General features: G+C 30.3%; 2 protein-coding genes across 2 annotated transcripts; one reads left to right on the forward strand and one right to left on the reverse strand.

Moving 5' to 3' along the window:
• Window positions 1-2,996: 2,996 nt before the first annotated feature.
• OCT59_013042 (uncharacterized protein) lies at window positions 2,997-3,548 on the reverse strand (the record flags this gene model as incomplete). Its single annotated transcript, XM_025333146.2, has 1 exon — window positions 2,997-3,548. The coding sequence occupies one exon, from the start codon at window positions 3,546-3,548 to the stop codon at window positions 2,997-2,999; it is 552 nt and encodes a 183-aa protein (XP_025174965.1).
• Window positions 3,549-5,357: 1,809 nt separating this feature from the next.
• Window positions 5,358-13,534, forward strand: OCT59_013043 (uncharacterized protein; the record flags this gene model as incomplete). Its single annotated transcript, XM_025333145.2, has 9 exons — window positions 5,358-6,023; window positions 6,111-6,238; window positions 6,327-7,657; window positions 7,740-7,787; window positions 7,867-8,000; window positions 8,086-11,577; window positions 11,664-12,207; window positions 12,286-12,919; window positions 13,010-13,534. The coding sequence occupies 9 exons, from the start codon at window positions 5,358-5,360 to the stop codon at window positions 13,371-13,373; spliced, it is 7,341 nt and encodes a 2,446-aa protein (XP_025174964.2). The 3' UTR covers window positions 13,374-13,534.
• Window positions 13,535-13,815: the final 281 nt, after the last annotated feature.

Below are 13,815 nucleotides of genomic sequence, written 5' to 3' on the forward strand. Positions count from 1 at the left end.
ATTTTACTTAAATGTTCGGGTCTAACCCAGGTTACACGAGTTAAATTATACTCGGTCGAGTCAAGGGTCGGGTTACGAAAATATGAGACCCGAATAAATACGAGTCTTATATTTTTTTATTCAGATCGGGTCGAATATTTCCTCAAAACCCGACCCGACTTGACCCGGTAGGAGCACTAGTTGAAACCATCAATTGCAGCTTGAGAATCTGTAAAAATGGTAATAGAACTATAACTGGGAGCTATAATAAGAGCAGTAACTATAGCTAGTATTTCAGCTTTTGTAGCTGAAGGCATTAATGTTCCAGTGCCGTTGAAAAAAATTTTTTGTTCAAAACTATTTGAGACACACTATCCATATCCCATTGGAAATTCGTTCGCACTTGCAGAGCTCTTAAATGAGCCATCGGTATATATTTCTAAAGTATTAAGGTTAAATGCCTTTCGTGCGCATTGCCATAATTGGATTTGAACGGGTTTCTCTTTAATGAGGGAAGTGATTAATTGGAAATTAACATTACCATAATCAGCGTTTGTAAATCTGTTGAGATGTTAGAACTCAGAGGTAAGATATTTTTTCTTGCAAGGTAATCATTGTAAGCAAGGATTCTGTAATGTTCGTGATTTTTTTTGGTAATGACCGCCTTCTTGTATGAGTACTATTGGAATTGCGTTGGGTGTTTCTAAAGGTTAAAGCATGGAACCGAATTATTGTAGTTTCAAAATACATTTGGCTTGACAATCTCCAACAAAATAAGGGAAATGAAGATTACATCCTGAACAAGGCTGTAAAATATTTGAGCGCGAACGAGGAGTTAGTTGACTTTGAGTATCAGGGACATGAATCCAATGTTCTGCATAAAGGGTTGGAACCGAATGTGAAGGGTGAATGGATAATATAGCTTTTTCATGAAACCATTTTCTAGGACCCTTGTATGTTACTGGCTCGTTTATTGTAGAAGGGGATCGTAATCTTTCAATTCGAGGATTTTTGATGATAGGATTTTCAAGTTTTATAGTAAGGCGGTTGTTGGAACAAAGAGTCAGTTTGTCCTTTAGGAAGTTGTACCAACGTGGTATACGACCTTGTTTATTTTGGAGGCTTTTCTTGATGTCGTTATAATCTTCTAAATAAGCGTGGTCAATGGTAATAACTTGATCGAGGAAAAAAATTCCTTTCGTACGTAGACTTTTTATGTGATTATACAAATGTTTCGGGTCTATTATGTAATGGGAAATAGGGTAGGTACCACCTTTAATGGTGAATTTAAAATTAGTAGAAAATGAGAGATTATAATATCTAAAAAATACAAATAAAGATTCTAACCTAGTGAATTTTCGTAATGGGAAATCAAATAAAGAAAAAAAAGAAAAACAGTCTGTTGCTATATGATAATTATATTGTGATAATAATATAAGAAATCTAATTAAGTTATTAGTATGGGGAGAGTTAGCCTGAGCTAAAAATAAAGAAGACTGAGCCTTGATTTGATTATCGAAAATATTAACGATGTGAGGGTAGATAGAACTGTGTACTACTGAATTGTAAGTATTGTACTATTGTTCGGAAGTTGAAGGGAATTTTTAAATATTTTTTAAAGTTTAGAATTCAATTTGTTACAATAGGAGTGAGGAAGGAATGTATGTTGTGAAAGATATTCAATCCTGGGTATGATGTCTTTGTTGATTACATAAATAATATGATCATGGGTAAGTAGCGTAATTACCATACTATTAATTTTAGCTATAGTAGTAGAATTGCTATCGTTGGCACTAAGATATACCCCTAAAATTCTTGTACCTTGACCATATGGGAGGAGTTTTACATCTACCGCTTCTGACTCAAATTGAAGATTAAGCATCCGCTCATCTAATTTTCGGTTATGAAGAATAACCGATTTTCTTTTATTAATTTTTATGCTAGCAAATTGGTAAAAGTCGTCTGCTATATTTAAATTATGTTGTAGATTTTTTAAATTGTCCGCAAGCCAAGTGGTATCATCCAAATAGCCGAGAACTTTCGCTGAGAAGGATTCTCGTATTACGTCTTCTGGGTCGTCATCATCGACTCTTTTCGGAAGCGTTGTGGTATAGTTGACTCCATCGAAATCAAGTGTGTTAATTTTTTCAAACATGGGATCATAGTATATAACCCATAATAAAGGGCAGATAGATTCTCCTTGGTCGATACCGTTGATGACATCGTACGCGTCTCCAATCCAATCTTCGAATAAAACTTGATTTTTCCGATTAGTGAACAAGTTGATGATAAAAGTAATAATTTTTTCAGGTGTACAGATCCGTTTCAGTGCGCATTGAAGAAGAGAAATATTGAGTCTATCATAAGCTTTAGAGAGATCTTGTATCATAATGTATAATTTTTTCTTTTGAGAATTGGCAGCTATAATTGCAGTTTGAAGTGTGAGTATAATTTCCATACAAGATGAGCCTTGAGTACCTGCTCTATTGTTATGTTGGAGAATTTCACACGAACTTAAGAAAAGGTTAAGTCGGGAGTTAATGACTTTTACCAATAATTTTCGAAATGTATCAAGTAAAACTATCGGACGAGTGTGTTGGATATCGTTGTCCCACCAAGTTGGTTTTGGAATAGGATATAAGAGTGCATCTTGCCATGATGATGGTATGAAACCTTTGTCTATGATGTCGTTGTAAAGAATTATAAGTTCGTTCAAAAATTCATCTGGAAGTTGTTTGATCATTTCATATGTGATGCCTGAAGGACCAGGAGCCTTGTTGTTCGGTAGGACTTTGATGGTACTTCTAACGTTGTAGGGTTGGAAAGTTTGTTAATAGCATCATCTGGAATGTTCATTTTGGGTTGATAATATTTGGCCCATTCTTCTCTAATCGGTAAGTTTGGGTCGTATTGTCTAGGATTGTTAGTCGTATCTGAAGAACCGATATGTTTGAAATGTGAATTAACTCTATTAGTAATTTCAGTTTCATCAGTAGTGAATTTGATTTCATCGTTTTTTAATATTTAAGACGATCCAAGGTAATTTTTCTTGGATTACGTTCGAGGATTGAGTTGAGGGCTCGTTTTTGATTATTTTTAATGTCATCATTACGTCTGTTAATAAAGAAGTTGATTTGTTGGAGGTCCCAATCACTGCGTTCCTTTTTAATCAACTCAGTAATATGATGTTTAAGGTTACAGATGTTTATTAGGACGTGTTCGATATCTTCATATGAGTTTAGTGAATTGTTAAATAAATGAATGGAGTATAAAATTTTATACATATGAAAGATCTTAATGATCCATTTGGATTTGCGTCGCCAAAGGTGATTGAAATTGAGGAGTAACTCGTTTTTTTCTGTTGTTGTAGCGGAAAATTCATTAGAAAATTCTTGAGATAATAAAAATAATCCATTTTTTAATAATGATTCTAATGAGTTAATTTGATGAATATAATTGTATTTTTGTCTTAATTCTAACGGAAAGTTATTACGTCTCGGGGTATTTTTGTATTTCTTGACGTTCATCTCTTCTAACGTTGATATGATTGCGGTATGAAGAGAATTCATGTGTGTAGAGATTTGTTTATCAATCAATAAAAATTCAAAAATTCATCTGTCGGTTGTAACACTTGAACATGATGATTGATTTTGTTTTTGAAAGTTGTCCAGTCATCTTTATCAAGATCTTTGATATTATAGCGCGGATTTTGAATATTTTTTGATCACGTGATTTTTCGTACTTGTTTTTCTTTATTACTGAATTGTTAGGATGTGAAATTGATACTAAAAGTAGAGCATAATCCGACGAATACTTATCGGATTTCAATGAGGTATAGTCTGTAATTAAGTTTAATAGTCTTTCTGAACTAAAAATATAGTCTATTGTTGAAGGGAGTGTTATTTGGAAACCACGTGATTACATTTTTCTTTTCCAAATTTTGATGCGATATTATAAAAGTTTAGTGTTCTAAGTACTTTATAGCACATCCACTGTTGAAGTCGATTAGTGTTACAATGGTCCAATGGACAGGACGCATACGCCTATAGTATAATACTATAAGTATATCGTAACCAGTAATCACGTGATAACAATAAATTATTCACATAATTGTTCTCGTAATAACTGGACAATGCCGAACAATAAAAGAAATTTGATATTCAGAAAATTTCAGAAATAGGCCGAACTAAAAAAAAAGTTAAGCATATAAAAAAAAATTCTTTTTTTTGTCGTTAACTGAACAATAAAATTTAAAAACAGGCTTTTACCATTTTTGGTGGCTGTCAAATGTAAAGGCGTAAAAATCATAATTCGTAAAAAAAAATGCGCGCATGTTTCGTGTTACTAAATTGGATTCTAAAATCCTATTTTAGTTAATTTCGGGGATGTATATCATACGCCCAGGGTTAGTTTATCCCTTATTGTATATTTTAGGAATGTGAAGGGAGAAAATTTTACAAATTATAGATAAAAATACAGTAAATCTAGATTAATAATATATTATTAAGAATTCGACCGGTCAAAAGCTTTGCGAAAAAAAAAATATTGTTTTCTTATTCGGGAAGGAAAATTCGTTAGCTCGCTTACGTATATTTGAAATTTGAAAATTATACTTGAAGCAGCTTACAAATTCTTGATTGAATAATTCTAATTAAAACCTAAAACCTCATAGTGTACAGTTTTAGAAATATATAAAGAATTGTGAAGTTACGCAAAGGGAAAAAATTTTAGAAAAGGGTTTATTATTAGATGAAACAAAATTGAAACAAAATTGGTAACGTATTTTGATACGAATGATATACACGTTTTAAAGTTACCAATAAATAAAATACTTTGTCCGGAAGAACGGGATTCATTTACCGTTAGTGATAAAAAAGGCGATTTATTGTTTACAAATATAGCAAAGTAGATCATTTTGTTCACCAAAAATGATGATTTTATAAATCGATAAAGGAGAAGTTTATATAAAAAAGAACTGCGGCTAATAAATAGACATATCGTCATATCGTACAATACTTTCGTGATATTTTTCGCCAGGAAAAATATGTTATGCCACATAATATAAACTCCGGACTCCGGTATGACAACCTTTTAAGTTTTTATTTAAAACCTTTGACATTTTTTTTATAATTGTGACTCTTTGTTTTGCAACTCCATTGTTTACGTATATGGCTAATAAAGAAGTAATTATTATAAAAACCATTAAGGAATAGAATTTTTAAGGGGGTCATCGTATTTCTTTTTCTTTTCTTAGTCGTTATTTTTTTTAAAAAAAAAGAGAAAAAATTCAAAAGTAAAAGAAAATTATCAAATTTTCGCTATTTATAAAAATATCGTACAAATATTAAATACTTAAATCTTATTTTCCAAAAGTTACTATGTTTGGTGGTGGTAACAACTATAACGCAAGAGCAAACTTCAACCGTGGTGGACGCGGCGGACGCGGTGGTGAAAGAGGAAGCTTTCGTGAAGTACGTGGTGGTGGAAGAGGAAGCTTTCGTGAAGTACGTGGTGGTGGAAGAGGAAGCTTCCGTGAAGTACGTGGTGGTGGAAGAGGAAGCTTTCGGGAAGTACGTGGTGGTGGAAGAGGTCATGATACGCCAAGACTTAGTATTCCTGAAAGAAAGAAATTGCAACAAAAAACTGCCATTGAAAATTTTAGTCCCCCTAATTTAGCACATGAAGGTAGTGACAAATTAGTGTTTATTGTTAATGGAGAACCGATTACTACCGTTTGGAAAAAAAAATTGTTGAAAACCCCTTGGCATCAAAATGATGTTAGAATTTTCATTTCTTCAGCATTAGTAGCAACTGATTCTCAAAAAGCCGGAGAATTAGTAACGGAATTAGGTAATGATAATGGTCTAGAGAGATTAAGAGAAATAATGAATTTCCCTATGTCATGTGATGCGGGACTTGATGATAGAAAATTATCCTTTCAATATGTTATATTACCTTTTTTGGGGTTACTGACAAAAACTGATATTACTAAGTGCATTTTGAAATATGTTGACGCAATATTTATGCTTATTTATAAAAATCTCGTAAGTATTATCGACGAAACTAACTAAATGTGATGGATTATTCTTTTCTTTACGATTAATTCCTTTTTTTTTTCTTAAAAAAAACAGGACTCGTTCTTTCATAAGAAAGTGATGAAAATGTTGGAAACGCTTGTTTCACGTAATTATATCGTAGATAATAAGGTTAATGTGGATAGATTATTTATCGAGGAACCATATTCATTCATTCCACCTTCGTAAGTAATAATTTTGACATAAAACGTGCAGATATGCGAATCAAGTGTAATAATATATTAATTAATTTTTATTTAATACGTTTTATAGTCTAGGAATATTTTTTTTGATAATTGTACGACTTCTTACAGAGTTATTACGTCGTATTAAAGAGGCATCCACTAATGAGACAATGCATAATATTGTTCACTATTTACAAGACTTAACGGCTAAATATAAACGATCACTTGAAAGGCCGCTCATTTCAAGAGACCCATTAATTGATAATTTGGAGATCAGGAAATATTTTTTCGCGATACTAGATAATGAAATGAATATTATGATTGAAATGTTTAATACTGAACATATTTCGGAAACTTCCAATGTACCTGATGAATCTTCTAATGATGATGAAAAAAGACATGATAATGATTTTGAAAATATTTCAAACATATCAATTATTCCTACAGAAGAAGAAATATTATGTGATCAACCTCCTAATTTACCTTCACTTTTTGACGAACGTCACACTTTGCCAAATGGAGCGGCTAAATTACTTGATAGACAATTTCGCCTTTTAAGAGAAGACATGTTAAATCCAATTCGTGGTGGAATATCAAATTTTTTGACTTTATTATCCAAAAATTATTATTTCACTTTAAATAATAATGGTAGATTATCTAATGAGTTGGAGAATGTACTAAATAGAGGAGGTAAATATACTTATAATAAAGGTGCAAATGATAATGGCGATTTACAAGTATATGCAAATATAGAATTTGTTAATGTTGCTTGTGATAGATGGAATGGTTTGTTTTGTACTCTAAAATTTATTCCAACTCATAATTCAACAAATATAAGGAAAATAAGAGAATATTGGCGAAACAGTAAAAGATTAAAACCTGGTAATCTCGTTGCTCTTTTATTACCAAATCCGAATTCCGAACGTGATTTTAATTTATATTCAATTTATTTCGGTGTAATCATGTCAAGAGATGAAATGACAGAAGATGAACGTATTAGAATACATATCAATTTTAATGACCTATCAATTTATCCTATTGCATTAAATGAAATTTCAAAACTTCGTAATTCAACCACAAAAAATAATTCAAAAAATTCGAACGAAGTAAAAAGTTACATGGTAGAATCAACTAATATTTATTATGAAGCTTATCGTCATGTTCTTACAACACTTCAAACTACCAAGCCTTCTTCTCTCCCCTTTAAACAATATTTAGCTCCTGAACTTGATTTCTGTTCAGAGAGCATTCATGTTAATGTTAACCCTCCAAAGTATACTAGAGCACCAGGATTTCAATTTGATTTATCAGCTTTATGCGATAACAAACAGAATTTAACATTAAATGTCGCTAATACGCATACTTATGATGACGTAGCAAAGAAAATTAATGCATATAGTATATTGGATGAATCTCAAGGTAACAAAAAGATTTAATTTTTTTAAAAGATCCACATATCATGACATAAATTTTATTAATTTATTCATTTTTTCAATTGCAGCTAAAGCAGTGATTTCTGCTTTAACGCGCGAAATTGCACTAATTGAAGGTAATGAACGTTCTTTGAAAGACCAAAAAAAAAGAATTAAATTTAACAAAATAATTTTTACTTTTTTCATAATTTTTAGGACCACCTGGTACCGGTAAAACTGTAGTTGGTATTGAAATAATGAAAGTATTATTGGCCGAAAATAATCGAGCAAATATTGGTCCTATTCTCACCATTTGTTTTACTAATCATGCTCTTGATCAGTTCTTGGAGGTAATTAATACTTATTCATCATTAAAGATTTTATTCGTTTTATTTCATCTAATTTAATATTCATTTTTTTCTTTTTATGATTTAGCATTTACTTGATAAAAATATAACAAAAAATATAGTGAGATTGGGTACTCGAACAAAATCTGATAAAGTTAAAAATTTTATGCTAGGTAAAGTTAAACCTAAAAATAGTAATATCCCAATATTATTTCAAAAATTAGAAAATATTGAAGAAGAAGTTCAGGATATAAAAACATATTATAAAAGTCGCATAATATGGAATGACGTATCTGAATATCTAAAGGATACTCAGAGAGATTTTTATAATAAATTTAGTAATGTAACTCATATTGATTTACCTAGTTGGGTCTTGGGAGCAAATATTATTGAAGAAATTGATGAAGATTCTGAAACTGAAGAGAGTAGTGATGAAGAATTTGATGATGAAGAAATTGATGACGAAGAAATTGATGACGAAGAAACTGATGATGAAGAAACTGATGATAAAGGTTTTCAAGATAGTAATAAAGAAAAAAATGAAGAATCTCAGAATAAATTTATTAAGGTTCAAGGAAGGAAGATGCACGAATTTGAAAAATGGTTAATTGGGGAAGATATTAAAAAGATTGAAGAGAGAAAAAATCATTGGTTAAATAATGAAGAAACGGATTCAGATGATGATGAATTTATCAATGAAGAATTACAATTTGTAAAAAATTATGAAAAACCAAACACTGATCGTTCTTTGAATGAATTATTAGAGGATTGTTCAATTTGGAAAATGTCAAAAAAAGAAAGACAAAAACTTCATGATTATTGGCGTGCAAAACTTGATGAAGAAAGATTATTGAATTTACAAACTAAGCATGAAGGATGTCGTCAAGAGTTGAATGATATTTATGATGAGGAACGCCGTCAAATATTATTAAATAGTGATGTTATTGGTATGACAACAAGTGGTGCTGCTAAATTACAAAATTTAATTAAATATATTGATCCTAAAATCATTATTTGTGAAGAAGCTGGTGAAGTTTTAGAAGCTCATATTCTTAGTGCGTTAACTCCTTCTACTCAACATTTAATATTAATAGGGGATCACAATCAGCTTCGACCTAGTGTTTCAACATATTCTCTTAGTATGGAATCACAAATAGGAGAAATTTATCAATTGAATAAATCATTATTTGAAAGATTTGTTGATGGTAATAATGCAATTACAATTGAAAGAACTCGACTTTTAACTCAGAGACGTATGAGAAATGAAATTTCTGAATTAATTAGTAGTACAATTTATGATGATCTAGAAGATGGCGAAAACACTGCTAAATATCCAAATATATGTGGAGCTCAGCATAATGTATATTTTATCGATCATAATCACCCAGAAGATAGTTTTGGTGATTCCGGGACACAATCTCATGTAAATATGCATGAAGTTAAAATGGTTGTAGAAATGGTTAAATATTTTGTTAAAAATGGATATACTAAACATGAAGATATAGCAGTGCTTACTCCTTATTCAGGACAATTGATCAAAATCAAGGATGCTTTATCTAAATCATTTTTCGTTGAAATTGATGAGAGAGATGCAGAGAATATTGCTGATATGGAGGGAGAAGAAAATAATACTTCAAAACCATTAAATCAACGAGTTATTTTAAGAACTGTTGATAACTTTCAGGGTGAAGAGGCAAAAATAATTATCATTTCATTAGTTCGTAATTGTTCTGGTAATAAATATAGCTCTATCGGATTTCTTAAAAGCAAAAATAGAAGTAACGTATTATTATCACGTGCTAAGGAAGGAATGTATCTTATTGGTAATTCTAAGTTGATGGCATCAAAATCTCTGGACATGTGGGCTAAGGTAGTTGATATCTTACACAAGCGTGATCCATCACAAATTGGTCCTGGTATGCCAATTGTATGTAAACTACATCCTGATTGCAAAGAGGTTGTCACTAAACCCGAACAATTTGCCGAATTTTGTTCTCCAAATGGTGGATGCCGTAGTATTTGTAATAAGCTACTTTCTTGCAAACATACATGTGTTGATAAATGTCATTTCAACGATCGCGATCATAAGAAATATAAATGTCGTAAGCCTTGTGAAAGATTTAAATGTGATCATAAATGTCCAAAATATTGCTATGAAGATTGTGAAAAATGTAATGCTCCCATTGAAAATGTTAGATTACCTTGTAGACATTCATTACCAAAGGTTGAATGTTGGAGAGTTCAAGATAACGTTATGCCTAAATGCTGTTTTCCAATGGATATTATATTACCTGGCTGTGGGCACACATTAAAAGATGTTGAATGTTGGAGAGTTCAAAATGATGATCTACCTGAATGTCGGTATCCAATTGATATTAAATTACCTGACTGTGGACACACATTACAAGATGTTGAATGTTGGAGAGCTCAAAATAATGATCTACCTGAATGTCGGTATCCAATTGATATTAAATTACCTGACTGTGGACACACATTACAAGATGTTGAATGTTGGAGAGTTCAAAATGATGATCTACCTGAATGTCGGTATCCAATTGATATTAAATTACCTGACTGTGGACACACATTACAAGATGTTGAATGTTGGAGAGCTCGAAACAATGATATACCTGCATGTAGATCTCCAGTTGATATCCAATTACTTTGTGGACATACATTATATAGTGCTGAATGTTGGAGAAATCAAAATAGAGAAAAAATTGAATGTGATGAACCTATTGATCTTATATTACCTGGTTGTGGACATACATTACCAAAAGCTAAATGTTGTTTGGATAAAGATAAAGAAAGCATCAAGTGTAAAACCTCTATTAATGTTACATTATCTTGCGGACATACATTACAAGATGTTGAATGTTGGAAAAATAAACATAGACAATTACCTAAGTGTAGTGCTTCTACTAATATTACATTGCCTTGTGGACATATATTACAAAATGTCGAATGTCATAAAAATGAAATCAAAGAAGAAATCAAATGTACCGCTCCTGATGATATTGAATTACCTTGTGGACATATATTAGAAAATGCTGAATGCTGGCAAAATAAAAATAAAGAAAAAATTAAATGTAATACTACTAAGGATATTACATTACCTGTTTGCGGACATCTATTACAAAATGTTGAATGTTATAGAGTTCAAAATGAAGAGTCATTTACATGCAAGTTTCCGGTTGATATTGAATCACCTGGTTGTGATCATACATTAAAGATTGAATGCTGCAAAAAAGATCAAAGTGAAAATATACCTAAATGTAATCATCTTGTTAAGACTAAATTACCTTGTGGACATATGTCAGGATATGTTGATTGTTGGGAAATTAAAGAGAAAGAAATCAAATGTAATGCTTCTATTGATATTAAGTTACCTTGTGGACATACATTACTAAATGTTAAATGTAGTCAAAAAGAAATACCTAAATGTAATGTTAATGTTGATTTTGAATTTCCATGTGGACATAAATTAAAAAATGTTGAATGTTGGAGAAAAGAATCACTCAAGTGTACGGAAAAAATCCCAAAAAAATTATCATGTTGTGAACACACTATTATCACTCAGGTATGTAAAATATTTTTTAATTTATATTGTAATTTTTATGTTTTTAAATAATTGTTCCTAACATTAACTTTAATTTCATATTTTAGTGTTCTAAGTCAGTTGATAATGTTCTATGCAAAAATAAATGTGGAAAACAATTAAAATGTGGACATGATTGTTTAAATAAATGTCTTGGATGTCAAAGACGGTCTATGTCACAAAATTTCATATTTAAAGACAAAAAATTAGAAATTAAAGAAGCAATTCTTATCAGGCGAACAAGACATCAAAAGTGTAAGATTACATGTAAAAAGCTATTATATTGTGGTCACATGTGTAAAGAAGATTGCCATATGGGTGAATGTCGTCGGTCTTGTAATGATAAATGTGCGGTATCATGTGAACATACTAAAAAAGCATGTAATAAAGAATGTTCAGAACCTTGTGCTGTGTGCGCAAAACAATGTTCGTGGGAATGTAAGCATAAAGGAAAATGCGAGTTAAGTTGTGGAATTCCTTGTGATAGATTACCTTGTAATGAAAGATGTGATAAAAAATTGAGATGTGGGCATACATGTGCTGGCGTTTGTGGTGAAATTTGTCCTCCTTGTGCTAACGCTAAATGTGCTCCCAAAGAAGTTAAAAATCAAGGTAATTTAATTTAATTGATATTATTCGTTATTTATAAATTTATTTGTTATTAACATGATTTGTTTAAAAAAAAACCAGTATCGGATAGAATCAATAAAACTACGTTTAGTAAGGTAGATTGGAATAAAGAAAGGATGATTTTTCTTTCTTGCGGCCATATATATACAATGAAATCTATGGATAATCATATGGGAATGAAAGATTATTATGAAGGTTCGATCGATAGAGGATGGACGTCAGTTAAATTGCTTCCAACTTCAACAAGTGTAAAAACATGTCCAGAATGTCAAGCACCGATCAAAGATATTAAAAGATATGGAAGAATAATTAAAAAATGTACATTGGATATTCAGAACAGGAAATTTATTACAAAATATGATGGTGAATTAAGAAAAATTTCCAAACGTATTAATACAATTTTTAACGAAATGAACAAAAGTAGGAATAAGTTAAAAAACGAATTACCTAATAATCCTAAATTAAAACCAAAAGAAATAGTACTTAAAGAACATAATGTTGCATATAAAGGATTATCCGAAATTACTCCTTACTATTATTTTGAAAGTATTGCATTATATCATGGATTTGATGATAATAGCCAACAAGTTTGGCTTAGTCATGTTGGTAAATTATTAAAATGTTATGAGGAATTGATTAACATTATTCATTCCACAAAGAAATCACCTCATAAAAAAGCGTTTGAAGCAAGTTTGTAAGTATTCTAAAATAGTTGATTTTATAATATTGATATTTTTATCATTATTTATTCTAACTTCATTTAAATTTTTTCTTTTTTTTTTAGAAATATAAATGGAGGATCTAAAGCTTTCTTATCAAGATTAGATAATAAAATTCATTTGATTTATTTAGATGCGATTCTTGAAATAATCAATATACAAAAATCCTTACAAAATGAAGTTTCATTCATAGTTAAAGAAATATCAATAAAAGAATCGATAACCGTAGGAACAAATGATGGTATAAGTATTAAAGAAGTTTGGCAAAATTTTGATAGAAGGTTAAAAGATTCTATTCAAAAACATCAATGTCATGGTATAGATAACATCGATAATACAATGAGAAGTCCCAATTACAATAACGCTGAAGAAGAATTTAAGAATAGTATTTCATATAGATTAGATAAATTATGGAATGATAGTGATTAAATAGAAATTACAAGTTCATCAAACATAAAGTGCATTAATAATTTTATCAATTAACAAATTCATTTTAATTTAGAAAAGAAAAATTACATTATATAGAACAATATATTAATTAAAATCTTTTATTTTTATCGTAATAAAACGCGTCTATATTGATTGTTATAACCATTTAAGGTCTTATATAATTAAGCATAATACATAATTTAATCACGTTTGCGAGCAGGTATGTTATGTGTGTTTTCACCGCTTACTCTTGGGATAATATTTTTTACTAATAAAACACTCGCTATATGTTATATAGCAAAGAGTAGCGCCCTAATATTTTTATTTCTTTTCGTTAACTATTATTAATTCTTTAAATAAAATATAAAACATACTGTGTTTCATCATACATTTCCCAATTTTCATATTAACCCGCTAAAGATTAAAAAGAAAACTTGGTTTT

The sequence above is a fragment of the Rhizophagus irregularis genome, chromosome 20, assembly GCF_026210795.1.
Source record: "Rhizophagus irregularis chromosome 20, complete sequence".
Lineage (NCBI taxonomy): Eukaryota > Fungi > Glomeromycota > Glomeromycetes > Glomerales > Glomeraceae > Rhizophagus > Rhizophagus irregularis.